This window comes from Mirounga angustirostris, unplaced genomic scaffold (genome assembly GCF_029215605.1).
Source record: "Mirounga angustirostris isolate CCGP_5_RB_7025 unplaced genomic scaffold, mMirAng1.0.hap1 SCAF_3, whole genome shotgun sequence".
Classification (NCBI taxonomy): domain Eukaryota; kingdom Metazoa; phylum Chordata; class Mammalia; order Carnivora; family Phocidae; genus Mirounga; species Mirounga angustirostris.
The window spans coordinates 109845074-109863616 of record NW_026991711.1 but is presented as its reverse complement, the minus strand read 5'-3'; the positions used below and the strand labels follow the sequence as shown (position 1 = coordinate 109863616).

The window sequence follows — 18543 nt, the reverse complement described above, 5'->3', positions numbered from 1 at the left end:
ATGCCAGCATGCATATAGGTACAGTAAAATAGTGTAAAAAATGTGATAAATAAGGGGATCACTCATTCATTGATTCAACCAATATTCATCACTCACTGTCTGCTGGGCCTCACAAGTTCCAGTATGTTGTAGGCCTTTTAATATGGCATTGAAGAAGGAAGGTGGAGTATAACCAGTCGGCACTTAGTTCTTTTAGGGATAAGGTTATTAAAATTTTTATTAGTCCATTACCCAACTTTTTAAAAGTTCAATCTAATATCTCAAGTCTTGGCCATGCTGTTCAGATTATTGGTTGTTTTTTGTTTTTTTTTTTTAAATTTTCTAATACAGAAGTATCCAGTGAGTGTCTTTAGTTTACAATTCTGAATGTTTCACTTTCTGCCTAAGGATCCAGTATTTCTTTTTCTGGTAGATTGGATATTCCAATATGTCTTTTTCTCATATACTGATAATTGCTAACATTTACTGATTACTTACAATGCACTAAATACTAAAGTGTTTTAGGAATAGTATCTTGTTTAATTCTCCTAGGAAACAGGCACTCTTACCTTCCCCAGTAATATTGGTGGAGAAATGAAGTCACATCGGTAAGTGAATTAAGCCCGTCAAAGTATGCTAGAAAGGGAGGGAGGGACATGGACTCTAGACCAGGTCTGACTCTGTCTCTACTATCTGAACTTTTTATTAATGCAAATGCTACACTGCATCTCAGAATAAGTATCCTACTCCATCAGCAAGACAAAACATCTGAGTTCCAGGTGTGGCAAAACTAATAGCTATTATTCTTGAGTGCACAAATACACTTCATTTCCCAGAAATGTCCATGTGTTAGTCAATGGAATATGAGTGGAACTATTTGGCCATGGTTAAGTTAATGCTTTTAAGAAGTTAGTATGCCCCTTCACATCCTTTTATCCCATTCCTTTGGCTGAATCAGACAAAGGATCCAGGGTATGAAAGCCATAGGACACAATCCTGAGTCACTGGAAACCCGATCATTTCATGGGAGAAAACTGATTCCCGGCGGCTGCATGAACAATAAATAAACATCTATCACAGTGAAAGCATTTATGGCTTTATTTAGGAGTTACCAAGACCTAGGCTACCTAATACACCAAAAGTTTCCACTGAAAATAATTTCTATTTGTTACCTATTTCTTATCTTAATCCAAGTTGAGAAATTACAATTTATGGGGAATCTATTCATTTCTCCAGATGATCCAGAGAGATTTTTCCCTTTATTCTCTCACTTTACATTTCATTATGCTGTCTAATCAATTTCCTGTGAATCATTTTCAAATGCTTTGTGAAATGAGGTAGACAATAAAATATAAAGCAAGGAAGAAGGGAAGAAAAAAGGGGGGAAAAATGAAAAGTTAGGAAAGGATGGAAGAGGAAAGAGGAAATAAGTTAGAAACAATGATGTCCCATGGGGGTGAAAATGGGAAGTGTAAAAAATACTGTGGGTTGTTAACCAAACCCTTCTTCTTAGCCTGTTTCTACGATAATACCATGAAGGTTAAAAATTTCTTTACTCATGCTCTTTTGAAGCTAGCACTTCAGAAGGCAATGAATCATAAGCAGGAATCTGCTAGCTTTTTCTGGGAATAATTTTGCACTTTGGATGAAAGGGACAGATGAAGCTGCACGGCTACTTCTCCCTCCTTCCTTCTCTCTGCCTTAAATAGAATTGTGATATCTGGACTTGGGACAACTGTCTTGTGACCACGATGTGAGAAGCCTAAGAAAAAAACAAGAGAACCCTGGAGATGCCACTCAGACATTACTCAACTGCTTAGTGCATCCCAGCAGTCTCCTAACTCAAATCTTCCATGGTGAGAAAAAGAAATCCCTAATTTTTGGCTAATTTCTCACTGGAATTTTGTTTTAAAGCTTAAAAACTTCATAACTGATTCAGGACTATTAAAGACCAAACCTGAGAAAGTGGAATTAAGAAGTGACTGGTTGAAAAGGCAAAGAAGAGGAGAGTGTCAGAATTGAGTCTAAAGGTCCAGAAGGGTGGTGGCATGAAACATTAGGGTCATTTTAGTGGGAGACAAAACTAGAGCATACTGATTTCAGAGTGGACGTAGGATTTCCAGGTGTAATAGGGAGATGAGCATAAATTACCATTTTCGAGTGTGGGAGTACCCTGTAGCTTTCACTTGGCAATGAGAGTGGAATCATGGCAGTGGTTAAAATCTCTAGGGATAGTAATTCAAAAGACAATGAGGAGCAACTATATTCAGTGGGTGTAGAAAAGAAGAAATGGTTAGTAGAAACAAGTAATAGAATATGAAAAATTTAGAAATATGTAAGTGAGGCAGAGTTCTGCAATAGTGGGTTGGCCAATAATATAAAATAAAGTAAATGTCTTCAAAGACAAAAAATGAAAATGTATCTTCAAACTGACATATGCTGGCCTTCCCTTATAACCTGATGCTACGTTTAATTTTCATCAGCCTGCCCCACTTGTCACGGTCTCGGACCTTCTCATTTAAGAAAAGCCTCAGCATCTGAAACTCATTACATGAATCAAAACTGTTCTTTTGATTAACTAATTAATTTTTCTTTTTAGATGATCACTGGAAATCTTGTATTTTTTCTATGTTTCAAAATCCATTTCTATACCACCTATAGCCAAATAACGACAGACACAAAACCAAATGCAAATTGGGCAAGACACTTGCACAAGCATTTCTTAAAACACTCAGAAGGCAAGAACACATTTGAAAGATCCCAACCTCCTCAATAGTCAGGGAAGTGCAAATTAAAACTACAATGCATTACCATTACAAACTAATCAGATTGGCTATCGGTGAGGACATGGAGCAACAGATACTCTCATACATGCTGATGGGAGTATATACCAAATTGGTACAACCCTTTGGAAAGTTGGTATTACTGATTAGGATTAAACATATGTATACCTTATTTCCAAGATTTCCAATCCTAAGTATATATGTAACAGAAATCAGTGTGAATGCTTACCTAAAAAAATGTCTGAGGGTGTTGAGAGTAGCATTTACTGCAATAGCCCTCAAATGGAAATAAACCCCAAAATCTATCCTGATTAGAATGGAAAACAAAAATAAATTGTGATCTATTTCATACACTGAAACAATACACTGAAATGAAAAGAAAAACAAAACAACTGCTACCAAAACCCCCCACAAAACTACTGCTACATACTGCATGAAAGATCTCAGAAACATAATAGTGAGCCAGTAAGACAGATACAAAAGAGTACATATTAACACTTTTATAGATGGACAAAGTTAATATATATGGTTAGAGGTCAGGAGTGGTACCTTTGGAAGGAAGGTAACAGTATCTGAGAGAAGGCACAGTTGAGGATTCTGAGCAGCATAAATGTTCTAGAAGTTTCTTGATGTGGGTGATGGCTATAGGGTTCAAAATAATTCACCAAGCCACTTATTTATGAGTTGTGCTCTTTTTGGTATACATGCATTTCTTTACTTAATATTTTTTTCAAAATTCTTGTCCCCACTTCCCTTTCACATGATTATGAAATAAAAACTATTCTTATTGACTTTCCTTGCTCCATCTCAGTATCATTTTGGTTCATGCCATACCTCATTTCCAGAAACTTTCCTTTTTCTTTTTCTATCTTATTTAGCCATTTCTAACAGTGATTTTTTTATGCCTTTTTTTCCCTAGAATTTCCTAACTCTTTTTTGATTGACACCTTTAATTTTCTCTGCCTTTCTCTTCAGCTTTATCTTCATAGACCACCCAGGAGAGCTATGTGAGTCTAAATTTTAAATTCTCTCAACCTTCCATTGGGAATGGGAGAAATTGTCTAGCAAGAGTATAAATGAGTGTTAAAATAATTTTGATAATGGATAAATTGACGTCTACTCAATCACCATTTCACTCCCATAGTATCTGTCACTTCTGTGCAGTTACATTGAGATGGAACTGCTCATTCCTACCTTCATTTGACTGAAAGCTCAATGAGAGTTTCACATGGTAGGCATTTATTACACTTTTTAAGTAAAAGAAAGCCTGCAAAATACTGAGAGAATGTTTTAGCAAAGTAGTTAAGAATGAGAATTACAGGGCGCCTGGGTGGCTCAGTTGGTTAAGCGACTGCCTTCGGCTCAGGTCATGATCCTGGAGTCCCGGGATCGAGTTCCGCATCGGGCTCCCTGCTCAACAGGGAGTCTGCTTCTCCCTCTGACCCTCCTCCCTCTCATGCTCTCTGTCTCTCATTCTCTCTCTGGCAAATAAAAAAAAAAAAAAAAAAAAGAATGAGAATTACATACAGCACCTAAGTTAACAAATTTATTTTGTTTTTCAATTGGAAATAAAATGTGTATCTGAGCCACTTTCCATAGTTTTGTATTTGTTGAGGACAGTAAAAGGTGTGAGGGATCCTTCACTATAACAGCAGAATGTGTGCAATACAGCAGATATTTCATATTCTTCCTTCTCAACACTGAAATTATGAAATGGGCCCAGCTATCCCAAATTAATACTTGTGAAAAGAGGTTCAGAAAAGTCAAGTAACTGGCCCGAGATCATGTAACAATTAAATGACCTAGCCAAGATTTAAACCTCAGACTGTGATTCCAAAACGCATGGTCTTTCTTTTCTATCTTCTCATTTCAATGAAGGTTAATGAGACATGCATGTATACTAAGGGGATCAGGGACTGTGATTACTTGCATAACTTTTAAAATATAATTTTTTATTGACCTCCCTTTATTTTGGTGTTTAACATTTAATGCCTAAATTAAGAAGACATTCTCTTTATATCTTTTGTAATGCACCACTTTCACAGTTATCCATCAAACCAGTTGGAAGTTGTGGTTGGAAATTCCTAGAGACTGCTGATAACGGTGCTAAATTTCTTTTCATTAGTTCTATTCATTAGCTTCAATAACTGAATATATTAACTAGACCTCACACATATATTAATCCCATAACTTATTAATGTTCAGAATAAAATTCGATTGTCACCTTTTTAAATGCATAATTTCATTGCTGAATCAAATAGAACTGTTATTTAAGGATTTTAAATACAAATTGTAGCTGCTGAATACTGTTCCTGATTTCTTTTTTTTTAAAGATTTTATTTATTTATTTGAGAGAGAGAATGGGAGAGAGAGAGAGAGCATGAGAGGGGGGAGGGTCAGAGGGAGAAGCAGACTCCCCGCCGAGCAGGGAGCCCGATGTGGGACTCGATCCCGGGACTCCAGGATCATGACCTGAGCCGAAGGCAGTCACTTAACCAACTGAGCCACCCAGGAGCCCCCTGATTTCTTTTTTGCAGGCAAACGAATACTAAAAACACTTTTTAAAAAAAGAAAAACATAAAGAGACACGATTTCAAAATAGTAAACAATGTAAGTGTGACTTGGAAATATGTAGGGAAAAACTCTCATTATTGGCAGGATCATAACTTCTCAAGATAAGAAAAAAGTGGCTTTTTAAAAGTACACTGTGTATAACTCGATCTACTGTTAACTTTTATTCTGCATCTCCCTTTCTTCAAGCACCTAAGTTTAAGTGAGAACTGAATCACATTTAGAATGAGTTATAATACGACCAAGTACCGGAGTTGTGTTTCAACGGTCCTAGCATATGTAGGTATTATCTGAAGTATTCTGACTCATGCCTGCTGACGGACTAACTCAGTACCAATGACATCACCTTGCAGGAAGCTCACCTGTCTTGCTGATTAGAGGCCAACTTTGGGACAGCAGATGGTAGTGAGGAAGTGAGACAACAGAAGTGACCAAAAAAAAGGTTGAAATAGAGACGCCTAAAGCAAAAGAGTGCAGATTTTTTTCTTTTAATGTTAAGGCTTACTGTTTTTTTGGGTTTTTTTGTTTTTTAACTCTTTAAATAATTTTACACAGACACAAAGGTATTTCACTAGAAGTGCAGTTAGAATACTCCTCAGTAGAGTGATGTTTGGGGCAAGGTGCGAAGGAGAAAATGATGTGCATACCTTTGCTTGTCCAGCTCTTGTGATGGCAGGTATATTAAAGACCTGTCCAGTGTAAAAATGCAGCCCACTGAACAGGATCACTGCAATCGAGTCTCCTTCCTTCTCAATTACTTCAAGGATATCCTCTATTCTCAATGTTTCTTCCCCCTAAAGTTGAGTCAGGCACAAGTTACATCCAATCCACAAAAACACGTTTGTCACTTCATATTTCCCAATCTAAAATTCACCTTGAGCTCTTGCCCACATAAGAACAATCAAAGACATTTTTTTCAGATTAATGGTCTTTGAAAGTCTGGCAAGAGAGCAGCATTTCAGCACACTTTTTGTTATTATAAGAAATGATAACAAAAGGGTAAGAAAAAGGCTTATAAAGTTAAGTCTTTGCAAAACCCTACTTGCTTGATTTATTCTTCAGTTTTTCAATTAATCTTTACTCTTTACATGCCCACAAATTGTTTTCTCCTTATTCCCATCCAATAAAATACCAGAAAGTATGAGAAGTCCCTGAAATATTAAATGGCAAAATTTTCTTGGAAATTACTTCATTTATCAATCCATCACCTTATGTTTTCCAGGATAAAAAACACACATCTTTCATCTGAGTATAACCTAACCAATATTTTCTGTTATCTTAAGAGTAGACTCTCCTCCATACTGACCTAAAGATCAAGCTCCAAAAATGAAGAGAAATATCAATAAAACTCAGTATCAAGGTTAGTTTTTTCTACTTCTCCCCAGCTAAAACTAACGACTAGTTACTTAGTGGAAATTCTGAGTGAATTTAGATTTGGTCTTGCAAACAACTTGAGCAAAGAGAAATCAGCTAAATACAAAATATCTATTTGTATCCTAATCATTCTTATCCATTTACAAAGTTTTTATAAATTTTCTCCAGTGCTAAATCTGACATCATCTTTAAGGTCAAAGCATCATTAACTGCATTAATATTTGGGGGAAGTTCATTAAGTTATTTTTAGTTTTTGATAATTCTTGCTATTTATCAATTACTGTGTCCCATGTTAGGCACATATATATGTATCACAAATATAGCATCTACTTTAGTTTCTACTAGAAGTCTGGAACTTGTTTACGAAATTGAAATCTATAAAAAAAAGTACTGATACTGAAATCTCTAAATTGTTAACTGATGGGTATTTTATATGTAAAGAGAAGGATTTCAGTAATTCTAAGACAAATTCTAAATAAAATCAATAACATGGTAATCCAAAACTTTTTTTTTTCTTAAAAGAAACTAAAATGGTTTGTCTACCATAATTTCAAATAGAAGATAAAGAAAAGTATTATATATACTAATTATTTATTTAAATCAGTATAAAGCAGTATAAAGAATATGGTTCTCTCTGATGTTGACCTGCTCTAATCTAGTAATGCTAAAGAATGCTCTCAAAATTTATGATTGACTCATGAGGTTCCACAACACATCTCTTTCAACATTAAAACTTCTGATAAGTTAGTGGCTGTCTTCATTTTTGCTGGAAATTAGCATTTTATATATGACATATGAAACAGATATCCTGTCATTGGTATGAGAACTTTCTATTCCATTAATTGACTGCATGTTGGCAAATAGAACTAAATGGAGTAGATTTTAATTTCTCAAAGTATTCTGGGTTGAAAGAAATCATTGTTCAAACACTGGCTTAACAGCCTGGGAGCATCATTTGTGAAATCTACAATTTATTCTGTGTGGATCTCTGGGTGCCAAATTACACAAACTGCAGAGCCTTACATCTCTATTAATGTAAAGTGCACAGTATTTTAGATCTTGAACATATGTCAAGCCTGATTAGGTGTTTCCTTTGTTACCTGTTTAAATATGAAGGAATCTCAGAGAGATAAAGTAACTTTCTCAAAGCCCCTTACCCAGTAAATTGGTGGGCCTGGGATTTCTGTGGAGTGTATTAGCCAGGCCGGAAGGCCCAAGCTCTTCCCGCTACACCACATCCCTTTCTACACCCTCACCCCATTCAAGCACAAAGGAAAACATTTGATACTTAGATTAAAAAGATATAAAAGATAGGCATCATTCAGTTTCAACAAATATCATTTTAAAGGCATCCAAAGGCAATGGTATTTGGAATTGAAAATGATATATACGGGGTGCCTGGGTGGCTCAGTCATTAAGCGTCTGCCTTCGGCTCAGGTCATGATCCAGGGTCCTGGGATCGAGCCCCGCATCGGGCTCCCTGCTCCGCAGGAAGCCTGCTTCTCCCTCTCCCACTCCCCCTGCTTGTGTTCCCTCTCTCACTGTGTCCCTCTCTGTCAAATAAATAAATAAATAAATAAATAAATAAATAAATAAATAAATAAATATGCAATTTGCCATCCCTTTCCATCCCACTGAAGAATATGGCAAACTCCAGGGGTATTCATAGGAAAATAGTTTGCTTGTAATATGACTATCCCTTGAAACTTCTGAGTTAATTCTCCATTTTAAGCAAAATGAGCTAGCAGTAATGGAAGTATAGGTCTTTTATACTTTCTTGAAAGTTCCATTAAAGTAATGGAAATAATTAACTTTTGAGGAAAATGAAGAAAAAAATCAATACTAAATAGAAACATAATGAATATTTATTTCTCTTTCTCATATACCTCTCTTGGCTTTACAATCCGCATACTTTTCTCAATGTTAAGTCCATGAAATTGAAGCTGTGACTCAATAGCATACTGGAAAAGAAGAATGATTTATTGAATCAAGTCCAACGCACAGACGTACATTGAAATAACTCCGAAAAGAGATAATAAAATAACAATAAAATCATATTATTGTATTAAATCTAAGGTCAAGTTTAAAAGTGACTGAACAGAATACACCAGAAAAGAAGTGCTTAATATAATTTATATGCAGGAATCTGAACATTCCTTGAAACACTGTATCTTAGAAATGTATGGAAGCATAGGGGTCATCTAGACTTTAGAGAGTTCTAAGAGATTTGTAGAAGATATTAAATCGCCTAACCTACGTCAAAACCAGAGTTTACAAAATAACCAGAGTGAGTAGTGTGGACTTGCTATACTTGAACTAGCTTATAGGAAGGGCTTACCCTAAAAAGAGTAAGCTAGTAAAAGGAAAGAACATCAGAAAGTTCCCTTCACTGAGAGTACAAGATATGAACAGGAACAGGAAGTTATAAAGACCCTGAATTTTTTCTCAGTATTAGGATTTTGATCCTTTTTAGTAAAGTAATGGCTATTAATTTGGACATAATTAAATGACTTAAATTACAAGATGTGGATTAGAACAGTTAACGGTGATAATAGAAAGACAGAAATCAAATTTCTCTCTAACACTAAAACTGAAAAATGCAGTATACTTTTATCCACGTCTATGTCTGGAATGATCAAATTTCTTAAAGAAGGAAGATTTAATAAACCATAAGAAATATTTTTCATCCTTAATAAATGTTTTTTCAGTAATAAAGCACATGCTAGCATGCTATAGAAAAATAAAAGTTTTATCCCTATTCTATGTAGCTAAAGCGTTAAGCACCGGGGTATGTATTGATTTGATTTCATAAAATAAAACAGCAACAAGAATTAATAAAACATTTATAACTGCACTTGATTTAAACCAGCGGTTCGCTCAATGTTTTGAAAAAGACTAATAAATCAGTGTTCCTATTCAATCCTTTCCTCCCCTAACACGTTTTACTTGAACAAAAGAAATAAAGCTACAATCTATATTTTAAAAATGCCTAATCAAAAGCATTTGACAGATCTTTTTATTGTAAGGTTACTTGGAAAAGACTGGAGAATAAACTATTCAACACAGGCAAATGGTGTGCTCCTCTAGGAAGAGTAGAAAGAATATAAATATAATTTGAAGAATCCTTACATGATCTGAAGGGAAGGCTTTGGCTTCAAGAAGAATTTTATACCGTTTTGGTGTAGGCTTAAAAAAGGATAACTGCAATGAAATGGATTTATTAAGAAAAGCATTCATGCACAGTTTATACATTTGTTCATTTTATACCATACTTTCATTTTATAACCTCCAGCATTTTAAAGGCATGGCTCAATGACATATCTAGATGTCTGTTAAGGGTTCCTTTTCCAATTAGCCTTATTTCTAATGAATTATAAAATAAAAGAAAGTATTGGCTCATTACATTTATCAACAGAAAAGCAAATTTGGGAGATAACGTGAATGAGATAAAAACAAAGCTTTACTTAAATTTTAATTGAAAAATGGTCTTCCCAGTGCCTTTAATGGTAATTTCTGTTGTAAGACTGAAATATCATGTTCTATATAAATTTTATGTATATTGATTTATCTTATGCTGCTGATTTGGCTTCTGGTACATAATATTTCCATTGCCTTATAATTTTATGGGATTTCATTTTAGGTCCAACTGAAAGGCCTCAACCCTAACATGAAACATTCAACATTTCTAGAGGCACCAGGGAGGAGTAGCTCATTTGTTCAGGGGAGAGCCCTTCGTTTTCCTCCACAGTTCCTAGAGAATAAACATTGACTGATGACGGTAACAATGAAATGATCACTACTGTTGACTTAGTGTTGATCACTGGTCAGGGTGCGAAAGCAATTTTCACATATTATCACATTTCACCCTTGTATATACATACCAGGTAGGTATTCTTGTCCTCATCTTCACAGAGAGAAAATGAAGATGTAGAAATCACCGAAACCTCATCCAAAGTCAGACATTAAGTAACTTAGCTAGGAATCAAACCCCGAGGTGTCTGAATTTAAAACTATGCTATTTACCATCATGTTTAACATACTCCGTGAACGTGTTCCTTTAGGGATATTTAACAATCATTTCTTCATTTTTATCAAAATAAAATACTAATATATTCATTGTGTGCTTTGGTCACATGGACATGTTTCCAAAAACTCACTTAAAAATGAAATAAAAATTTTTCAAACATCAAGTAGTTACTACAGACACCATATTCCAAATCAAGAATATATTTGACATTTTAAGGTATACATATTATTAAGTACTTAGGAAGTAGGAAGCACTTTAAATACAGTAACTCATTTAAGGTATTAGATCCCTTTTCTCCAATTTAGTTCTATTTTCTAATTCTTTTTTTAACTTTCTCCCCCAAAATTAGTCTATAAAAACATAACTGATCCAGAATGTCACCCTGCTAAAGTCCACCATGCTGGAAAACTATCTTTCTGAAAAGCTCAGTGTTTGTTGGCATTTGTACATCATTGTTTTGTGTGCTTGCAAGCAGTTTTGCTTTTAATCCACTGTGACTTTTATTCCTTATGTTCTGAGGTAAGAACCATTCATTATTCTAAAGCTCTTTGCAAGAGTCAACTCTCCCATGACTATGAAGAAGCCTTTCTATCACAGTCCAGAATTTCCTGGTAAAAATGAAAATAACCTCACAACTTATTTTTAAATAAGTAAACCACCAGATGCTCATGAATTAAAGATAGAAAAATGTCAGATTCTACAAATGAGTGTATACTAAACATTGGTGGGAAAGGATACTTACCAGTAGAAGATGTAAATTAACAGTCAAACCATTCATTAGGGCTATTTCTTTCTCATTGGCTCCTGCAAAGTAAACACATCATGATTTAGATTTTTCTATTAGTGCTGAAGTTACTTGGAACAACAAAGTAGGGAGGCTTCACTCCTTCCTCCTTTATGTTTTTAGAGATAAGGACATACCTGATGTGTCATCACAAAGAAATGGAAGTTTTCCCACTTGCCTCATTTTATCAAACGGTATCTGGACTCACATGCACATAGCTAGCTAAAATTATACTTGCTTTTTGATATAGTAAATAATGGCAACAAAATAATGAAGCATTTCCTTATTCCTGTAAACTAAAAATGATTTATCCTATTTTCAGGTAGTTTGCCAAATTCCCACAGAGTACATTTTTGTGGTAAGTGTATCTCAAAAGAAAGCGGGGCCAATCACATTTTTAGAACTGGTTGTTTCTAATATCCAATTAAAACGCACGTTTAATAAAAGAGAGCTAGTTTGCCAAACATACTTCATTGTTATTACAGTGAGATATATAATAGTTTATTAGACAAAAGAGCTAGAAAGCAAAGCACAAAGACCTAAATAGCTCTGGGATTTATTCATAGACACTGAGATGAAAGATAATTAATAGATAGGTATTATTTGATGGAGAACATATGCAAAATTAAGATAACCACTACACAATCATAATCTGATCTAATTCTTAGTAATGAGTGCTTGAGCACTAGAAATAGACCTAAAGACAAAGCATACATTGGATACTTAAGAACGCAGAGTATAACAACAACAATACTTTCATATTTTTAGTTCTTACAGTCTCTTAAAAGCAATTAGACCTGTATAGTAGGAAAATCTCTTGAACTATCACTGAGAAAAATAGGTTTTGTGCCATTGTTTGTAAAGCTGTATGAGGCATTAGAGAAAATGTGTAATATAAGTCCTGTATTTCACATCCAAAGAGATACTTCTGTTAGAGTTCCATTTTAGAAGAGGAGGCAGTAAGTAAAATAATTAATCTAATTTACAGCTGGATTTCAGGATAAGTTCACTTGAGGGCAGGCCACTAGAGATAAGTGTATAACAGGAATTTCTATTTCAACACAGCCATTTAGTCGAGAAAAACTTCCGATTGCATTTAACAGATGGCTTTCTCCATTTGATGTGCAATGTTGGTAAACAATTGGTTAAAAGCTTTATCTCTGGTCCTTGTAAGGTGAACAGTGTCTGAAGTCAAGGCACACTGAGACCAATCTCATTCTACATTCCTAGTACTAAATAAAATTTGTCCTAGACATACGAGATAGATATGAATATGATAACCTTATGTTGCATACGGTAGCATATGTCTTCTCCTACAATATGAAAATCTTTTGGAAATATGTGAAAGAAACGCTGCCAGTTTTACTATATTTATTTCTTTGCATTATGGTATGAATTTTTACTGTTATTTCTAAAACAAAACATTATCTAAGATATCTAATCTAATATTATCCTTAAATCCCTGTTAGCTCTTTACATGCATCTTTTCTGAGAACCATTTATTTCCAAAAATATTTTGGCAGAGAAAGTGCAAGGAGAAAGGAGAAAAGGAAGGAAAAGTAATTTTATAAGGAGAGCAGAATTCATAGAAAGAGAAGCATTTGAAAAAAAATGTAATGAGAAGAAAAAAGAATTCAGAGGTTAGTTACCACAAAATGAAAGCAAAGAACTAAAAGAGGCAAGAAGGGAAGGAGACTTTCTTTTTTTTTTTTTAAGTTTTATTTATTTATTTGTGAGAGAGAATGAGAGAGAGAGAGCACATGAGAGGGGGGAGGGTCAGAGGGACAAGCAGACTCCCTGCCGAGCAGGGAGCCCGATGTGGGACTCAATCCCGGGACTCCAGGATCATGACCTGAGCCAAAGGCAGTCGCTTAACCAACTGAGCCATCCACACGCCCGGGAAGGAGACTTTCTAATGGAGGTTAGATATCCTAGTTTTGCTTAACAATTGCAATCTGATTAAAATAATTGTAGATTCCTTGAAAATTTTAGTCCTCCAAACAATACAGTGTTCATTTTGGATCACTTAAAATTTTTCTTGTGAAGAATGTAATGAACCAGATGTGGTAGGCTCAATTAATGTAGACATACACTTGACCCTGTGCTACTTACTCCCTCACTCTCAGTGGCATACGAACACTCGGATCAATTCTTTGTAAATAATCCCTCACTGACTTGAGTAATTCATCTGCCACCATGCACAAAAATTATCTCCTCTTAGAACACTCCAAATTCAAGCAAGCACTTCACGAAATGCTCTCCTCACCTGCTACTGAACTTGGTGAAGGCGACGGTGAGTCTATTTAACATGTGCGCATGTGTACACAGGGGTATCTGAGGACGGTGCAAATATTAAAGTTTCAGGACATTAACGCAGACGTTTACTTCAAATATAACCTAAAGGCACTAAAGAATCAAGGGTTCCTAACACCAAAGCACCACACATCAGACTAATTTTTAGCATCTTTTTAAAGGAAAATTTACCTACTTGACCTATTTTTTTGGTTCCAATTGCGTTTCTGAAACCAACACTTGTTCTTCTAAGATATATCAATATCATCAGCATTCCATAGGAAAATAAAAAAAAAAAATTAAGCAAACTGAAATTCTTTCGAGTTGCTTTTCTTTGTTCTTTTTTCTTTTTCCCAAGATCTTTTTTTGAATTACTGTTGAAACATCAAGAACTACAAGTATTGCAGGGCAAAAATTTTTAAAAACTTCCTGAACTCTTATCAGGATTTAAAAAAAGAGTTTTTACTTTAGAAGATCATCTACAATTCATTGCAGTAAATATCAAGATTTGAATCACCTCATCGAAGATGGGTACAAGCCAGGATTCTCGTTTGTGGAGTGCTTTCCTGCTTGTTTATTTATTGATCATAATTTTTTGCTTTACCAGAGGTGTACCTTAGTTAAAAGCAAGCACGGCCTTCTGATCTCAATGCCTGGCACACGAGTGTTTATTGAGTCCTTACTATGTGCCAATACTTCTAACTATGTGACTTGTATTTTTTTACATATTCTTCAGTCACACAGTAACATATCTACTTTAATTGTCTATATTTATCAATGAGGAAACGCGTCCGAAGAGATGAACTAACTCACCTCAAGTCTCATAGATAAGAAGTAAGACAAAATCAACCTTGTCTTAGAAAAAAAAAAAAAGATTAAAATCTTTGTTCCAGATTACATTGGGAAGCGTTGTCTACATTATCCACTCCCTGTAAATCAAATACAGGAAGCCCATGTTCATTACCAACATTCCTCTGCATCTTTTTAATTTTAATTTAATTTCAAATATTTTGCCAAGAGAAGATGACAGGGCCCCAAGCTGCTTAGTGTTTAATAAGAGGATACGTGACGGATCTCCTAACTGCCATCCATGTTCTATATAATTGATTAAGCAGACGCAAATGTTATTGTGGATTTGCTTGTAAGGTTTGTAATCAGGCTAAGTCTCAGAACTTTCCACTCTGTCTTTCAAGTAGTAAATTCCTGTGGCCTCCAGAGGTGGCTAGTGCATGGGTGAGGATTCGTAACTGGAGACAGCTTATAGGGATTATTGCTTCTCAGAGGGTCAACCACAAGTTTCATAAAGCAAATTTATGTCCACATTACAACATTTTTATAAGCTGATATGCATGTATCTAGCCCTTTGTGATTTTTATGTACCCAGGGAGAAGTAGGCTTAATAACAATACTAATAATATTCTTCAGCAATTCTATTTCTAGCATCTTGATAATATGACATTAATTATAAGGGAAAGTTATTCCATGTTTTGCAGAATTGTTGGCTCTATATAAAATGTTTTATTAACAGTTTTTCTTCTCTTCTAAAATTGAAATTCTTTTCTACATCTATGAAAAAATATAGTTGCTCACTGTCTCCTCCTCCCCTCTATCCACTCTACCAATTGGTACACATAATAATTTTTGTTATCCTCCTGTTACTTCTGTTTGGGAAATTTTATGGTGAAATAAAGACTGTGGTTTTAAGAACCTGAAAGATTCAATCATTGCCCCAAATATACAATGTGTCTGTTTGCTCATGACACATTTACGTAGCTTGCAGGTAGCAAAAATAAATTTGACTTCTGCTGCTTTTTACTGTACTTACCAGATAATTATTTTAATTATTTCATGATTTATGGAGCCTGGATTTCCAAGCAGGATTTGAGGTTTCTTGGGTTACAAAGTGAGGAAGAAAGATGCAAATGAGAAACAAATAGAAACTGTTACATGTTTTTGCTACTTCCAATTCAGTATTTTCTCAGAATTTCCTAGTGAACCAGGCAGAAAGGGAACCTGGTGGGATTTGCAACAAATAAGATAAACACAAATATGCGTAAAAACACTTTATTTTTAATCTATTCCTAATAAAACAGAGTGAACTTACTCATTTTTCACCTTGACTTAAGAACCATTTCTCTGACTAATATACACAATTTAAAAAGTAAAGAAATTTGGGAGATAACAGTTACTGACATTTTTTTTAAAAAGTACAAGTTTTTAAAATATTTTTTCTAATACGCTTTGTAGACACTGTCAATTCACATTCCTTTGGTCAACAAAAAAATAGTAGAAGTATTTCTTCTGACAAAACATGAATTGTAAAGAACAAAACAAACATTTAATAAACTCAGAATTAAAACTAAAAATCAGGGGCGCCTGGGTGGCTCAGCTGTTAAGCGTCTGCCTTCAGCTCAGGTCATGATCTTAGGGTCCTGGGATGGAGCCCCGCATCAGGCTCCCTGCTCAGGGGGAAGCCTGCTTCTCCCTTTCCCACTCCCCTTGTTTGTGTTCCCTCTCTCGCTGTGTCTCTCTCTCTCTGCCAAATAAATAAATAAATAATCTAAAAAAAAAAAAAAACAACTAAAAATTACCTTTGTTCACTGAAAACATTTCAAATGAAATATTATATTTGTCAGAAATGACGAGACTTTGGAAAGACTACCTACCTTAAATTATTTATTATATATGCTTATTGTTACTTACAATACATAGTAATTATGATATATGTAATAAACAAAATACATATTGTTTCTTGAGCTTCATTTCTATGAAAGTGACTGTACTCATTTCAATAAGGAATTGTTATCTTTTATATCCCATATCATTAGGATTAAATGTCTGTAATTTAATTAATACAACATTCAGGACAAAACCACAAAAATAGGGGTGCCTGGGTGGGTCAGTCATTAAGTGTCTGCCTTCGGCTCAGGTCATGATCCCAGGCTCCTGGAATCGAGCCCCGCATCGGGCTCCCTGCTCCGCGGGAGGCCTGCTTCTCCCTCTCCCACTCCCCCTGCTTGTGTTCCCTCTCTCGCTGTGTCTGTCTCTCTGTCAAATAAATAAAGTCTTCAAAAAAAACACACAAAAATAATGAAGTTTGTCCCATATGTGTGATAATTTTTTATGGTATTTCAAAGACACGGAAAAATCTCCAAAGCTAGAGTTGATAAATATATACTTTTTAATTTTTTAATAAGTTCAATCCTTTTATTTTTCTAAATAAATTTGACTAGTGGGTTTTTTTTTTCCCCCATTTTCAATAGTAATTACAATGAGAGATGCCTCGTTTGAAATTTCAGTGATGGTTGTGATGTATTTGCTGGGCAAATAAAATACTTGCATATTTAATAAGTTGCAATAGAGTTATAAACTTTTATTTTTTTATTATTATTTTTAAAGATTTTATTTATTTACTCATGAGAGACAGAGAGAGAGAGAGAGGCAGAGGGAGAAGCAGGCTCCCAAGGAGCAGAGAGCCCGATGCGGGACTCGATCCCAGGACCCTGGGATCATGACCTGAGCTGAAGGCAGACGCTTAACCATCTGAGCCACCCAGGCGCCCGAGCTATAAACTTTTAAATGGTCAAAAGAATTCTTTTTTCCAGGGTTACTGGCTTCATAAATAAATCTCACAAAATAGTATCACCTTCCCACTTCCCTGGCCTGTATATAAACATTCTAACTCCTCTTTTAGAGGATGATAAATATTAAGCACAAAATAACAGGATTAGAATGCTGTTTATGTTCTGAAAGCAAACCTAGTAAGGAAAAAAACAATCCACAGCTAAAGAAAACATATGCTCAGATCAAATTAATCCGGTCTTTTTTTTTTCCAGGTCTTTTATTTATATGTTAGACATTTGAATGAATATAATTAGCTTCTAAAAAATGAACATAAATGGAAGCACTGTTCACCAACTATTTAACACACCCTTACATACAATCCAGGATTACTCAGGTGGTAGTTTCCTCCATCAAAATATACACAGTCCTCTAGATAATGCTGACACCTGATCAAGGGCTCTGTGTTCCTAAGAACCTGACTAGTCTGGTAGGAGATGTTAGGTTTTCACCTTTACCTGCCCTGCCCGACCAATACTTTGGCCTTGGGTCCCAGCCTCAGGCATTCAGAGCTGTGCAGATTCACCCTGGGGCTCCTTTTGAGGGTCTGGATTCTGGCTCTGCACACTCAGCCTGGCTTCACGTGCTGCCCCCCAAAAAAACTGTGCCTCCAGGCTTCCAACTGCTCCTTTCTTTAGCAGCGGCAGTATTTCTGGTCTGTAGAGATTTCTATTCATTTTTTTTTTTTTAAGTGTTGCTGTATGTTTGTTAATCTAATGTTTTTCCTATCATCTCTATGTGTTTGGAATAGAAGGGATCACTTTTGGCTTGTACTTAAATCTGTTATTTTTATTATTATTATTATTATTTTATTTTTATTATGTTATGTTAGTCACCATACAATACATCATTAGTTTTTGATGTAGTGATCCACGATCCATTGTTTTCATATAACATCCAGTGCTCCATGCAGTACGTGCCCTCCTTAATACCCATCACCCGGCTCACCCATCCCCCCACCCCCTCCCCTCTAAAACCCTGTTTGTTTCTCAGAGTCCATAGTCTCTCATGGTTCATGGTTCTCAAACTCAACACCCAAAAAACAAATAATCAAGTCCAAAAATGGGCAGAAGACATGAAAAGACACTTCTCTGAAGAAGTTATACAAATGG

The 18543-nt window shown here is 35.2% G+C and overlaps 1 protein-coding gene across 2 annotated transcripts in view; it reads right to left on the bottom strand.

Moving 5' to 3' along the window:
* Nucleotides 1–18543, bottom strand: part of KYNU (kynureninase) — a 127844-nt gene that overhangs the window by 56340 nt on the left and 52961 nt on the right. For both annotated transcript variants that reach the window (XM_054506239.2, XM_064586463.1), the window contains 4 exons: nucleotides 11477–11538; nucleotides 9837–9908; nucleotides 8594–8668; nucleotides 5981–6127 (listed from right to left, as the gene is read on the bottom strand). In XM_054506239.2, coding sequence (XP_054362214.1) covers nucleotides 5981–6127; nucleotides 8594–8668; nucleotides 9837–9908; nucleotides 11477–11538 — 356 coding nt within the window. The remainder of the gene's footprint in view (nucleotides 1–5980; nucleotides 6128–8593; nucleotides 8669–9836; nucleotides 9909–11476; nucleotides 11539–18543) is intronic.